Source organism: Letharia columbiana (assembly GCF_014066305.1).
Source record: "Letharia columbiana isolate WasteWater2 chromosome Unknown Sc0000034_s0, whole genome shotgun sequence".
Classification (NCBI taxonomy): Eukaryota; Fungi; Ascomycota; class Lecanoromycetes; order Lecanorales; family Parmeliaceae; genus Letharia; species Letharia columbiana.
Window position 1 is genome coordinate 359,503 of NW_023501077.1, and position 15,594 is coordinate 375,096.

A 15,594-nucleotide genomic window follows, 5' to 3' on the forward strand; every position below is an offset into this window, starting at 1 on the left:
CTGTTTCCCTAAAACCCGCCCCGCAGCGCCAACACCAGATGCAACGTCGCCCCGCCCTCGAGGCTGTACTCCGACGCCATCTTGTCGTCCGCCCTGAGCGCGCGCAAAACGGGCCCCCGTCAGCGCCCGTGGTTCGCGGTCCCCCCCCGGGCGTTCCGGTGTGGGCGTGTGTGGGGGGACTCACATCTGCTTCCCGCCGTAGATCAACCGCTGCTGCACCGGCGGGATCCCTTCCTTTTCCTCCACGCGCTCCTTGATGCGGGAGACCTAAGGCGAGAACGGAGTTTGTGTCAGCGCTGTTGTTGTTGTTGTTGTTGTTGTTGTTGTTGTTGTTGTTGTTGTTATTGCTGCTGTTGCTGATGATGATGCTGGTTGCTTTGGGTGCTGAGGTGTTGGCATGGTGTGCCGCGCGCTGGGCTTGTGGACCGGCGGAGGTGTGCTGTACGTACCTTGTACTCCGGCTCGATGTCGAGCTCGATCTCCTTGCCGGTCAGGGTGCGGACTCTGGAATTGCGCCGGGTGTTAGCCGGTGATGCTGGGGGTAAGGCGGGTTGGTGATGGGGAAGGGGGGGTCGCACTTGATGTTCATGGTTTCTTGTGCTTGGGTGGTTGTGGTAAGGGGGGGGGATGTTGGTTGAAGATGGAGAGGGTTGGGAAAGCTTGGGGTTGTGAGGCGTTCGAGGGTGATGGGGTTTGAGAACGGGTGTTTGTAGCTGGTTGCAGAGTGTTGAATAGAGTCGATGTTGAGTTGAGCTCGTTGAGGTTGCAGTCACTTCCACGGACGCCTTGTAAGGCGGGTTTTTGGCGCTAGTGAGTTTGACAGTTACGCGTTCTGGATTTCTGTCTGGTATGAATTCCGATTGGATTCGATTGAGGAACCAGTCAAGTGCCAGCAACCGCAGAAAGGACTTCGTAGACTACGAGTCATCACAGTAGGGAGGACTACGAAAAGCACCCTACCCCGTCCTCAACATACCCTTGCCCATGAGCCTACTTCCATCTCATGGTGCATATTCCCGAGAGACGCAGACGGACTTCCAGATTCCCTTTCTAATCCCCAGTATTGTCTTTTTGATGTGGACTACTGGGGTTCGCTTTACGGGATTACATGTTGCGGAGTGCATGCTCGGATGGTAGGAGGGCATCCAGCTCGGCCACGGAGAGCACCGCTGCTCAAGCAGATTTACGGTTTAGGAATATTTGTCCAATCATCGCCCTTTTGCTGCACGTTCGGATCTGATCCACGCTGGCATCTTTTACCAGTCGATCTCTACCCCACGTCTCCCGATCACCTCCTGTCATTCTCTTGCATGTTACCATGACCAGCATTTTCTATTTTCCAAAAAGAGATGGCTACCATCACCCAACTCCCTCGGCAGATGTGTATTGCAGGCGGAGAGGGGCTGTCGTTGACATGGGTCATCACTTTGGATTATTTTCGCTCAGATCGAGTGGGGGTGACATAGACACTGACCACCAACGGATGGTCCTCGGGCTGTTTTGCCGTTGACGTCCAATTCCAACGCTACGCTTACTTGTAGGGCTTTAGGATACAACTGATGTTCTAGAGAGTGGGAAGGGATTGGACGGGGGAAGCGTTGCAGACTGCACGTGTCTACCACATCATAACCGTTCATCTATTCCCCAATGAGGCCGTCGGACAAGGGAAATGATGAAGCTTGTAAGTGACAGGGTCCTTCGCATCTGACTGATGAAAAGATGTGAGGTGACGTTGGTGGTGTGAAGCTGCACCTTGCTGCGAATAGAAAAAGACTTGAGATGATAGAGTAGGTAGTAGCGCTTGAAGACGGAACGATGATGATTTCTTCCACCGACATGATCGACAAACAAAATTCCAGTCATGCAGCCACCAGTTGATGCCTTGGCCTTTGTCCCACTTCCCACTTTGCATTAGCATTAACGCTACGATAACTTTATATTTTCTTGGCTGTCCACCTTTCCCTTCTGCGACAATCAGCCTTGGAAAGAAAGCGCTCGAATTGGTTCTAGCGTAGAATGACCCCGCTCCAAAACTCAAATACTTGCTCAAGCGGGGTAGATCTTTTCCCTTTCTCCCTTGTGAATGAGTATAAAGGGTATAGCGTGATGGAAGGAAAGAAGGAATGCCGAGTGTCCGACAATCGACACGTAGATCTGGAAGTAGGGTGATGCATCATGCATGAAATCTACAGGCTTCTTTCCCTACCAAAACTCTGACATTGAACTAATTGACTGGGGTAGCTACTCAATAGCTCTCCATACCTCTCAATAAGCTCCCAAATGAACCCTTCACATTCGACCCAAACTCCCCACATCATGACATCTTGTTCCGTTTGCCCCACGGAACCGCAGCACACATCCCTACCTAAACTCATCAAGTCGCGCTATTTACTTCTGCGTCGGCGCACGGCTTGAAAAAAACAAAACCAAAAAAAATAAGAGTTCACAGAGGCGAGCCAAAGAGTGGAAGTCAGAGTATGGAGCACGGAGATGGAGGGAAAGTATTTAATCCAAGGGTCCCCCTTAAGATCAAGTGGTCAAATCACTATTCATCCCATTGTCTCATTGACACACGAAGACATTATTGAACTGATACAAGTAGCTCCTCTGAAACTTACCAATACAAAGCATGAAGCTCTTCACTACCTCCGCAGTGGCAACGCTGTTGGCAATCACAGCCATTGCCCACCCTCTCAAACGTCAAGCTGCTGTCACCGACGTTGACATCCTCCAATATGCCCTCACCCTCGAGCATCTCGAGAACACCTTTTATAAGGGCGCCATTTCAAGCATGTCAGAAGCAGACTTCATGGCAGCCGGCTTCAGCTCGGCGTACTACAACAACCTCAAGTACATCACTCACGACGAAGAACAACATGTCGAGCTACTCTCCTCCGCCCTCATGGCAGCCGGCCAAACGCCAGTCGCAGCCTGCACATACGACTTCCCGTACACCGACCCCAAATCCTTCGTCACTCTCGCCTCGGTGCTCGAGGGCGTCGGCACATCCGCCTACCTCGGTGGTGCTGGTCTCATCACCAGCAAGGCCTACCTCGGCGTTGCAGGCTCAATCCTCGTCACGGAATCACTTCACACCTCCGTCCAACGATTCAACCTGGGAGAAGTCGCACCCGCAAACCCATACGGCACCGCACTCGGTCTCAACCCCGTCTACACCCTCGCCGCAGCGTTCATCACGTCCTGCCCGAGCACCAATGCCGCCCTTCCCGTCATGGCCTTCCCCACTCTGACCGCGACCCAGGGCATTCCCGCCGCCGAGAACATGACCTTCACCTTCAGCGTGAAGGGCGCGCTTCCGACCACTTTCTACGTCGTCTTCGTCAGCGGTCTGAGTACCACGTCGGTTATGCCGACGATGCAGGGGGACATGATCGCCGCCGTGATCCCGCCCACTGCCATGGGCCAGACGTATGTGTTCATCTCGAAATCGATGACCAATGGGACGATCACGGACGCCATGATCTTGTACGGGCCCGCTGTCATCGAGGTGACGCCGCCCGCTCCCACGTTCGATCTCTCCGAGCATTGAGAAGGTCCGCCGGTTGGTGAAGAATGAGATGGTTGGTTGGATGGATGGATGGGTGGATGTGCATAGCTGCCGATGTGGAAAAGCGGGGGAGTTCACATGATGTATGGCCCTTACGAGACAAGCATGATACCTCTGTACGGAGTACTGTAATTGGATAATCAATAATAGCACAAAGCTCTTAAACCAAACACTAGACCCCCCCCACCCATTGCCTTTTGTCGTTGAAAGCACCCGAGAGATATGACAGTGATGACATTCAGACTACATTCTTTTAGTGCGCTGCTAACAACCAGGCTCCAGCCGCCAAATCGTGTGCCGCTCAAACAAACAAGTCGATGCGGAAATAGCCACCCAATACGTCACTGCCCTTGGCTGCTCCCTCGAACACGACGTCCCTTGTCCATTTAAGGATGCAGCAGCCAATCGTGACGATGGCAGGCAAGTGGCGATCCGGAACGTATTAATATCTGCCTCCGAAGAGGTTGGTCGGAATGGTGGTGGTGATGAGGCCATGCGGAGTAAGTCAGTGAGCGTTTCATCCATCGGTGGCTGCTTCCGATCACGAGTCGGGTGTTCTCATGGTTCCATCCGTAGCAGGGAGTGATGGGCTGGGGTGGGGTTTTCCGAGATGTTGGTCGTGCGGATGCTGAGAGGATGAGGAGGAGGAGAAGAAGAAGGAGGAGAAGATTCGGTGTGGATGGGGCTGGCGAGGGGATTGATGCTATGTGCATACTTGATTGGTGCTTGTCCTGAGTTTAGTTGAATTCCGGTTTGATCGCAGCGCCAAGTAAGCACGGTTCATTGGGTTTGTCGAGGCGCCGCTGCTCAACTTGGGTAGATTTTGAGAAACCTTGGACGGCATGGGATGAGTGTGTGTGCTTGCGAGTTGATGGAAAGATGTTCGGGCTCAAGTTCAAGCTACACTTCGCTCGACACTCGCTCAACACTTGCTCAGGGCCCTATCTGGCTCAACGAAGCTTGATAATACGTGTTGAAATGAGTGATGCGGGGGGTGCCGGAAGGCAGTCTTGAAAGTCATTCATTTGTTGCCACTGACCAAGTCGTCTCTTGACACCCGATAGCCGCGAGTGTTGGCGCGCAACAACACGGTACGTCTATCGGTGGGAACAGCGCCGAGAACGAACCTCGGATGGCGGGATGCATTACGGCCACGTTATCGTGATGAGGAGGTGTCTTGCTTGACTTCCATATCAATGTAGTCAGAAGCGGCCGTCCCCAAAATGCGCGTTCAAGCGCCATCCATTCGTCTTTCTAAAGCCTGGCTTAATGGTGGGGAGGGCCGAGGCGGTTGCTCGTTTAGTCTTTCCGAATGCCTTGGGTTCACGCCTGTTCGAATTCCCCGTTACCAGCTCCGAACCGAAGGGAATAAGCCTAGTTCCAAACGTCGTGATGGCAGACCGCGCTGCCGAATACAGGGGCGAAGCATTGCGATCTAGGTCCTTCACCCAATGAACTCGCATGTTGGCAGCTTATATTCCCTCAACGACCAGTACCGTCTCTTCACCCCTTCCCACTCCTCCTTCTCCATCTCTGGCACCTTTATAGTATCCCATTCTGTGTCAAATCCTGCCTCAAACAGATCCATCTCCAAGACTTTCCCGTAGACATCGTAACAGATCTGTCGGTCTGCACCATTTCGAGTCAGCCTGTCGACTCAGAGATGAATTTGAAATTCACAGGACACGTGTCTTGAGACCAAGAATGAAGGACTAAAAAGGGAAGAGTCACTCGAGAGCCTTCTTACCGGCTCCAAGTCCATTAAAGAAGCCAAATTTTCCACCATCATCGAGTAGACCGATGATGCAATCACTAAAAAAGTCACGTAAAGCTTTGTAATCTTCGGCAAAAGTATCGAAGTAGATGGCGTCGAAGAGGATGCCTTGATCAATGATCTTGGGGACGACGTCCTGCCATCTGCCTTCATGAACGGTAACATTTGGCTTGTCGTACCAGCCGTCCTTTCTCATCCGTTCTAGGACCCCAGTGTGGGCCTCGATAATGTGGTGAGCGCTTGGGCTCTTGTGATGGAAGAAGGTGTCGATGATGCCCAAACCGTGACCTATGTTGAGTATACGCAAGCCCGGTCTGGGTACCAGGAGGTCTGCGCTTCGCTTCATTAGGTCCGTCTCCCAAGCCATCATCACGCCGTTGCCGGCGCTATCGAGTATACGTCCGTCTTGAAAGCGGAGAGAGGACTGTAGGTAGTCTTCGTTGCTGATCTCTGGAGTGTCCTCCCCATTGCCGTTGAGGTCCTGTTGCCGATCATTGCTCGGAGTATCTTCCTCGCCATCCTTCTTGGTTTCTTCATCAGACCCCTGCTCTTCATCTTCCTCGTCATCGTTTCCCGCCAACTGTTCATACTCGTCCAGACGGCTGAGTAGCATCTCTGCCCTGACTCCAGCATCAACCATTATTTCGTAAAGCTCTTTCAGACCCAGCCGCAATGCTAAACATCCCGGCGTTTCGTTATTTTTATCAACATCATTCCAAATGGCCCCGTTTTGAAGCAAGAGCCTCATAGTCTTTGCTGCGGCCTCCACGTCTGACCCTGCAGTGCTGCTGTGGTCCCCATTCGCGGTTCCATTGACATGCCCGTTACGATCTTCCCGATCGACTGCGCCGTTTGGCGGAGGTTCGCAAGCTGCAATGGCAGCATGGAGGGGCGTAAAGCCGGTTTCTGGGTCCTGAACACTGGCAGATCCTGTGCGGAGGAGAGTTCGCAGGGGCTCGATGTTATGCGACGACGCCGCCAGGAGGATTAATCGGACTTGTATATCCGGATCTGCTTCCTGTGCAGTCTCAGCCTCCATAATTATCTTTTACAATTATGGACCGATGATGGACTCATAGCTGGCAAGCCATAAGAAATCCACCCCACTCCCCATCAGATCTAGCGCATAATATATATATAAGATATTTTAATTAAGATTTCTATATTTAGAAGTAGATATTTTAATTATTATTCTAGTTAATAACTACGCTAAATTAATAAAATATAAAATTAAATATAATTATATTTTATTACTCTCTATATATATAAAAGAAAGCGAGCTATATTTACTAATAATAAGAAAAACTTATCTTTCTCTAATACTAGTTACGCGAAATTCGCTAATACTTTATAATTAAAATCGTTAATAATAGTTTTATATATCTATTATATATTTTCGATATTATTATTTAATATAAAATTATACGTATTATAATTATAGTTTTTCTATTAAATTATTAATCTAGAAAAATTAATATATCTTTTAATATTCTCTTAAAAGTATTATAGCTTAATATAATAAGCTATATTTTTTTAAGCTATCTTTTTATAATATATAAAAAAAAGATTAAATATAGAAAGTATATAAAAGTATATTTAATAATTCTAGAATAGATTAATAATATTTATAATAATAATTAAAATTAAAAATTAAATATACTTAAATAAGAGATAGCTTTACGTTACTTATATAATAGCGATAATAATAACTAAAATTAAAATATTGATTTAGATAGTATAGCTTTCGTAGTAAGCTTTTTATTATTATACGCTAGATTAATTATATATAAATAAAGATTTATAATTCTATCTTCTAGATATAATCGCGTTTAATATTTTAAGATTTTTATAATAGCTTAATACTTATTAGTTAACGCGTTAATATTATTATATTTAAGCTATAATAGCGCTTATTATTAAATTCTATATTACGCTCTTAAGTAGTTTAAAAGATAAGATCTACTTAATTATCAGCGCGTATAATAAAATTATTCTTAATATTTATATCTTATTTAGCTTCGATATTATTTATTTTCTCTTAATTCGAGCTTTTATCTTTATTTATATATATAATAATTCGCGCGATAAGCGAAACTCTAAACTTCTTTATAATTATACTCGCGTATTTTTCTTATATAATACTATTAAAATATAAGTCTACTAAAATAATAATTAGAACTAGAAATTATTTATCGCTTATCTATTATATTTTATCTAATTTACTTAAGAGTTTACTTCTATTATAATAATAATATATTAATATACTTAATTTTATACTTTTTAATAATTATAATATAACTAATAATTAAAATATCGACTTTCTTTACTTTCTTAATTAGTTTCTTCTTAAATATAAATATATTTATTCGCTATCGCGATCTCTTAATATTTTTATTTTAATTAAATTTATTCTTTATTTTTTATTTTAATTAAGAGTTTAATTATCGTCTAATTAATTTATATTAAAACTTTTTAATATCGCTATTATTATTAATATTTAATATTTATTATAATAAATTATTAAACTTAGTCTTTTTTATTTTAATTATTATAAAAAGATAAATTAATAGATATATATAAAAGAATTAGAGGGTTTATATAAATATTTATAAATATTAAGCTATTCTTAGTTTTAATTAAAGCTCGTTTTATTAAAAAATACGTTAATTCTAGTAAGTATCGATATTAGAAATAAAGAGGATATATATTATACGCTATTTTAAGTATATTATTATAAAGTTTAATTTAAAGAATAATTATTTTTATAAAGATAGTAAGACTTAAAAATAAAAAAGTAAGAATAAAATATATAAAAATTTTAATAAGTTATAGTAGTTTAGCGTTAGCTAAATTAAATAAAAATAATTATTTATTAACTCGCTCTTTTAAATCTTTTATCTTTTAATTTATATAAACTATAATAATAATTATAATTATTATAAAAATAGCTAAGATTATATTAGATAATAGTACTTAATAAATATAATTCGCTTAAATTTAAATCTTTAAAATTAAAAAGAAAATATTTTATTAATATCTAATTTAAGCTAGATAATTTAAAATAATTTAAAAATTTAATACGCGTAATAGATATCTAAGCTTTTCTTCCCCTCTTCTTTCTCTCTAAAACTTTTTTTTTTATATTAATTCTTCTTATTATTAGACTATCTTCTTTATATATTAAATTTCTATTTAAATAATCTAATATTATTATAATAATATTAAAAATATAACGTAGCTATTAAGCTATATATTTATTTTTTATCTTTTAATAACTTTAAATTAATATATAAATAGATTACGCGAAGAGCTTAATTTATATATACTTAATCTATTATTAATAACTTTTTAAAAAAGTTAATATTATTCTAGAGTATTAAGCGTAGTATTAAAGTAAAATCTTTATTAAATATTATTATTACTTTAATCGCTATCGTTATTATTTTAATAGATATTATTTTTACTTTAATAGATATTATCTTTACTTTAGTAATATTAAAGCGTTAATAAAAACTAGATAATATATTCTTTTAATTATTATTATATTTATTATATATAATTAACGCGAGCTATAGCTTAAGCTTTATATAAGATTTATTATTATTAAAAATTAATTAATTTTATAATTCTAAAGCTTCTCTTTTAATATTTAATTCGTTAAATTATATTTAATTAAGATTTATTAAAACGCTATTATATTTAAAGATTCGCTTTTAAAGTATTATATAAGATAATAAAAATCTTTCTAATTCGTTAATTTAAGAGTAAATCTTTTATTATTATACTTTATAATTAGCTTTTATAATTTCTATTTAAATAGATATTTATCTTTATATAATATATAAAAAGTAAATTATATTATAAAAAAAGAATTTAAATCTTATAATAATCTTAGCTAAGTCGTTTAAAAGAGGAAAAAAAAATATATTTATTTTTAACTATTAAATTAGTTAATTATTATAGATATAATTATAAGATATAATTATATATTATTAATTATTTTAGTAATTATAAGAAGCGTAAGAGAAATAAAATTATATAATTAAGTACTTATAAACTTTCCTCTTCTAAATATTTATTTTAATTTAGAATTTAATCGCTATTTAATTAAAAAAAGAATAAAATATAAAAAGTATATAAAAGTATATTTAATGATTCTAGAATAAATTAACGATATCTATAATAATAATTAAAATTAAAAATTAGATATACTTAAATAAGAGATAGCTTTATATTATTTATATAATAATAAAAGTAATAATTAAGATTAAAATATTAATTTAAATAGCGTAGTTTTCGTAGTAAGCTTTTTATTATTATATATTAAACGAGTAAAGGCCTATGAATTAAATTCATGGAGTTGGATTTTTTATTTTTCTAAGTCAAATGGAGTTGGATTTTTCTAAGTCAAATGGAATTTTAGCCCTAGCCCTAAGTTAAATCGAACTCTAATCGCTTGCTGTGCGTTTTTGACCTACTTCCACCACTACAAAATTAATTTAATCTATATGATATATAGATATATATGTGCGGAGAGAGGCGCGCTAAGGCCTAATGAGGAAGGTGTATCGAGTGTAGAGAATTAATTTATAATAATTGCCTACAAAAAACAGAGAAAGGCCATGTCCTTATGGCAAGAAGTATCGAAATACCGGAAAGAAATGGAGACAACGTGCCAATTAGTGGTGTGAATCCCACAATATCTCCTGCCGCAGTGAAATCTTTCGAATAATGAAATAGCTGTAGACATCGAACGGTTTCAATTCGTCCAAATATGCATCGTCCGATGTTCCTCCTACAGAGGCCTAATTGACTATGATCATCGCAGTAGATCCTCCTCTTGTGAGCGAAATACCGGAAAGAAATGGAGACAACGTGCCAATTAGTGGTGTGAATCCCACAATATCTCCTGCCGCAGTGAAATCTTTCGAATAATGAAATAGCTGTAGACATCGGACGATTTCAATTCGTCCAAATATGCATCGTTCGATATTCCTCCTGCAGAGGCCCAAGTTATTGCAGTGATGTACCATATTAATGTAGTGGGGATGATAGGCCAAGTTGCAGTGGTGTTCTCCGCTTGCTGAGTGATGATTTGATGTGGAACCGTGGAGAGCATATGACGTGGGATCTTGGAGAGCTGAGCCGTGTTCTTGGTGCTGGGGGCCTTGTTGCCGCTTGGTTTCTCCGCAGTGTTCTCCATAGTGTTCTCCGCAGTGTTCTCCGCATTTGCCTGTTGTAGTTCCTCCTCTTGCGATATTCCTTCTGCAGAGGCTTAATTAACTGTCATCGTCGCAGTAGATCCTCCTCTTATGACGTTATTGCAGTGATGTACTATATCAATGTAGTGGGGATGACAGGCTAAGTTGCAGTGGTGTTCTCCGCTTGCTGAGTGATGATTTGATGTGGAACCGTGGAGAGCATATAACCTGGGATCTTGGAGAGCTGAGCCGTGTTCTTGACGATGGTGGCCTTGTTACCGCTTGGTTTCTCCGCAGTGTTCTCCGCATTCGCCTGCTGTAGTGACTTCTCTTGCACTGGCTGAGTGGATTGGTGTGAGACCGTGGAGAGTAGGCCTGTTGTGTCACTGCTGCTGATGACTATCTCCGCAGTGTTCTCCGCAGTGTTCTCCGCATTCGCCTGCTGTCGTGACTTCTCTTGCCTTGGCTGAGTGGATTGGTGTGAGATCGTGGAGAGTAGGCCTGTTGTGTCACTGCTGCTGATGACTGTCTCCGCAATATTCTCCGCAGTGTTCTCCGTATTCGCCTGTTGTAGTTCCTCCTCTTGCTCCTCCTCTTATAGAGTATTAGACTAAGTGGTTAGCTGAGTGGCTGACTGAGTGGATGACTGAGTGACTGGCTGACGATCTAATTGAGTGGATTACTGAGCTGATAGGGTAGGTAGTGTTGACTAAGCGGCTGGTCGAGTAGTATGTAGGGGAGGACGATAGCTGTGAATCCGTTCGGGCTCTTTTTGAGGGCCTTCCAACGCGTTTATGAGCAGTAGTAGGTAGCTGTTGGGCTCGCTTGCGGCCTCGATTGCTAGCAGTAGCGGATTCGCGTCAGTAGGGGCTCTAAGAGGCGGGTAAAAGGGGTGTACGTGCCTGAAGCGTTTAGTAACGTTTCCGCGAGGGGTATCGAGGACGATTGTGTTCATATTGGTGGAATTGATAGAATTGGTAGAGTGGTGGAAGAATAATGGTTACACAAACAAACAGGTGGAAGGATTATTATCCGATCCCGGACGCGTTTGGTGTGACTACCATATTTGAATGTCCATTTAATCCACCAATAGTAGGTCAAACTTCGAAATTTTTACATCGTTAGAAAGCGTAAACTGAGCTCTATAATTTACGAAATTATGAAGTAACAGCATCCGTAGGGAGCTGGTTATTTCAGAGTGTAAAACTTCTACATACAAATTTTTGATGAGGGAGCTCGGGAGGGCTAGCGGGCTGACTTAGCCGGTCTAACTAAAGAGCGTAGTAACCCTGAATTTATGATTGGCTGCACATACAAATTCAAGGTTTTGTAGCTCAGCCCTACCTTATTCTATTATATATACTGATTAAATATATATTAATAAAGATTTATAATTTTATCTTCTAGATATAATTGTATTTAATATTTTAAGATTTTTATAATAGCTTAATATTAATTAGTTAATATATTAATATTATTATATCTAAACTATAATAGAGTTTATTATTAAATTTTATATTACACTTTTAAATAGTTTAAAAAATAAAATTTATTTAATTATTAGCGCGTATAATAAAATTATTTTTAATACTTATATTTTATTTAGCTTTAATATTATTTATACTCTTATAATCTAAGCTCTTATCTTTATCTATATATATAATAATTCGTATAAAAAATAAAACTCTAAACTTTCTCTAAATTACGCTCGCGTATTTTTTTATATAATATTATTAAAATATAAATCTATTTATTAGAATAATAATTAGACTTAGAAGCTACTTATCGCTTATCTATTATATTTTATCTAATCTACTTAAAAGCTTACTTCTATTTTCTTATTAAATCTATTAATTAGATTAAAATCTATATCTTATTTTTATATAAATATCTAATCACGTATTAAATAATATTTTATTATTTAAGATTTTTAAATCTAATCTAACTAAGAAAAGAATCTATTATATAAAAAATTATAAATCGCGATATATATTTTTATAGCGATAGAGAATTCTAATTATCTTTATAATTATTATTATTTAAAGATAATTATAATAGCGAAAAATATTTATATTCTTATTTTTAATCTAGAATTAGAATTATATAACTAACTTATTAAGATTTTAGATTTAAATAATTTATATTTTTATAGAAATATTTAGATCGCTTAAATATATTAGTAATATTTTTATATATTAATTTAATATTAATAAGCTTAATAGTTTTTTATATCTTTTTACTCGTCTTATTAAATATAAATCTATATTTTATTATATTATAATTCTTAGATTACTATCTAGCCGATTCTAATAATAATATTTATTCTTTTTTATTCTTAAGCGCTTATATTATATAATTTCTAAGAATTATATATTTTATTCTAATAAAAAATATATACGAAGAAAGAAAATAGTAAACTTTTTTAAATTTTATAATTTAAGATTTTTTATAAATAAGTTTAATATAAATAAGATTAATATATAAATAACGAGTCTATTTAAATATAGATTAGAATATTAAAATTAAAATTAATATAAAAAAAAATTTATATTAGTAAATATTATTTTAGCGATTCTTTTCTAAGAAAATTTTTATAAATTATATAAGACTCTCACGTAATAAGAATAAATATTCTTTTAAGAGTTTATTATATCTTTGAAAATTCCTAGATATTTAATCTTCTTTCTAATAGATTTAATTATAATTTATTATATTCGTTATTATAGTAAAAAGATATCGATAAATACTTCGATCTTTTATATTTATATCTTATTTATTAATATTATTTAAGAATTTATATTCTTTAAAAGAAGTTAAAAATTTTTAAATTGCTTAATTTTTTAATTAATAATATTTAACTATATATCGATAATTATATCTTTATCTTCTTTCTTTATATCGAGTTACTTATCGCGCTTTATATTAATATTCTTAATAAAATCTAGAATTAAAACTATATCTAGCGAATTTAATTATTTATAGAATTTATTATCTTCGATATAAAATGTAAAATATTATACGTAAATATTAATTATAATATTAAAAAGATATTAAAATAATTATAATAATAATTAGAATTTATAATAAGTATATTAATTATATATAATATATTCGATAATCCCTTTTTTTTATTTTCTTTTTTTCTTAAAAATAACTATTTAATATTTTAAAAAAGCTAGAAGTCTTTTTTTAACTATTTATTTCGCTATTATATTTATATTATTCTATTTTCTTAAAATTACTCTTAATAGTTTATATATATTTAAACTTACTAAATATTAGCGCGACTTTACTATATTCTTATTTCTAGAATATTTATCTACTATTTTTTATATCTTATTATTATTTAAACTTTTAAAATATTCTTATTTCTTTAAAGATAATATAATAAGATAAATTAAAGCTATTATCTTTATTAATAGTATTAACTTTTATAATATTAAGAGATAATAAAAAGTACGTAAATTTACTTATTTAATTAAATTCTTATTTAAAATAATTATAACGATAATTTTCGTATAAAAAGCTTACTATAAGATATTAAAGAATATATTATAAAGAATATATTAGTATTATAATAGAAATAATAAAAAAATTTAAATAGAATTATATTACTATAGAAGATAATATAATTAAAAAGAGTATTAGAAAAAATTAGAATATAGAGAAATATAAGAACGCGTTAATTAAAAAATAGGCTAGTTTACTAGCGCGTTTTCGCGTTTTTTCGAATTCTTATTTATAAAGAAATTTAATACTAATTTTTAATATTATAAAGTTAAATTTTAATCGAATTTTTTTAAATTTAATAATCTAACTAGAATAGTTAAAGATTATTATCGATAATAAACTTTTCTTAACTTTTATATAATAATAAATATCTATTTTAAGCTTTTAAGAATTTAGATCTAAAAATCTTATAAGATAAGTTTATCTTTTTTTAGATTTTATTTTACACTTTTAATTTATTATACGTATTTTCTCTTTTAAAGAATAATTAAAAAGATAATTAGAATATTAATTAAACCGCTTACTTTTAAAATACTATTTATTCTATACTTATATTTAAAAAGATATAATAATAAATATAAATACTTCTAATTAAGAATTTTTATTAATAAATTTTTAATTAATTATCTAATTTTTTAATAATAAAGAAATATTAGATTAATTAGAAGATTTTTAAAGCGATTAATTAGAAAATTCTCGAAGTAGTTAATTAGAAAATTCTAAAGATAATTAGTTAGAAAGTTCTTAAAGTGATTAATTAGAAAGTTCTAAAGATAATTAATTAGAAAGTTCTAGAAGTAATTAGTTAGAAAGTTCTAAAGATACTTAACTAGAAAGTTCTAAAAGTAATTAATTACGAAGTTTTAAAAATAATTAAATAATAGATTTAAAGAGTAATTTATTAGTAAATTTAATTATATTAGAAAAAGAAGAGATAGACTTTATTATAAAAGAAATTAAAAATTAAAAACTTCTAATATATAATAAGAATAATAATATTATAATCTAGCGATAAGTTTTATAATAAATCTATATAAATTTATTAATTTTAATATATAAATAATTAGTATAATTAGAAGAAGAAGAGATAACTTTTATAATTTTAATTATTATAATAAAAAGAGTTTAGATATAATCTTCTTTTTCTAATTATTATTTTAATTATCTAATTTTCTAGATTAAATAAATTTAGAGATATATTAAGAAGAATAAAGAGTTAATATATATATTCGATAACGATATATTTAGTAATAATAATAATATTCTATTTTAAGATTAGATTACTCTTTAATCTCGAGATATTATTTATAAAGATAGAAATTTTAATAATATATATAGTAAAAATATTAAAATTATAATAGTTAAAGGACGTTTATCTACGCGTAAATTATTAAAAAAGAATAAATATAATAAAAAATTTAAAAAGAGAAGATTTAATATACTTCTCGCGGCGGTTATAATAGATAAAATAGTATTTTAAATATTATTAATAGTAAAAGTAGCTAGAAAGTTAAGTAATAAGATTTTTAGAAAATTTATTA

The 15,594-nt window shown here is 34.7% G+C and overlaps 4 protein-coding genes across 4 annotated transcripts; 1 reads left to right on the top strand and 3 right to left on the bottom strand.

Moving 5' to 3' along the window:
• Positions 1 to 2,629: 2,629 nt before the first annotated feature.
• HO173_008799 (uncharacterized protein) lies at positions 2,630 to 3,550 on the top strand (the record flags this gene model as incomplete). The annotated part of the gene is made up of 1 exon (XM_037310695.1): positions 2,630 to 3,550. One exon carries the CDS (start codon positions 2,630 to 2,632, stop codon positions 3,548 to 3,550), a length of 921 nt encoding a protein of 306 aa, XP_037162465.1.
• Positions 3,551 to 4,770: 1,220 nt separating this feature from the next.
• On the bottom strand, positions 4,771 to 6,381 carry HO173_008800 (uncharacterized protein; the record flags this gene model as incomplete). Its single annotated transcript, XM_037310696.1, has 3 exons — positions 4,771 to 5,010; positions 5,076 to 5,197; positions 5,316 to 6,381. 3 exons carry the CDS (start codon positions 6,379 to 6,381, stop codon positions 4,771 to 4,773), a joined length of 1,428 nt encoding a protein of 475 aa, XP_037162466.1.
• A 3,843-nt stretch (positions 6,382 to 10,224) lies between these two features.
• HO173_008801 (uncharacterized protein) lies at positions 10,225 to 10,545 on the bottom strand (the record flags this gene model as incomplete). The annotated part of the gene is made up of 1 exon (XM_037310697.1): positions 10,225 to 10,545. The coding sequence occupies one exon, from the start codon at positions 10,543 to 10,545 to the stop codon at positions 10,225 to 10,227; it is 321 nt and encodes a 106-aa protein (XP_037162467.1).
• Positions 10,546 to 10,703: 158 nt separating this feature from the next.
• On the bottom strand, positions 10,704 to 11,498 carry HO173_008802 (uncharacterized protein; the record flags this gene model as incomplete). The annotated part of the gene is made up of 3 exons (XM_037310698.1): positions 10,704 to 11,135; positions 11,227 to 11,383; positions 11,446 to 11,498. The coding sequence occupies 3 exons, from the start codon at positions 11,496 to 11,498 to the stop codon at positions 10,704 to 10,706; spliced, it is 642 nt and encodes a 213-aa protein (XP_037162468.1).
• Positions 11,499 to 15,594: the final 4,096 nt, after the last annotated feature.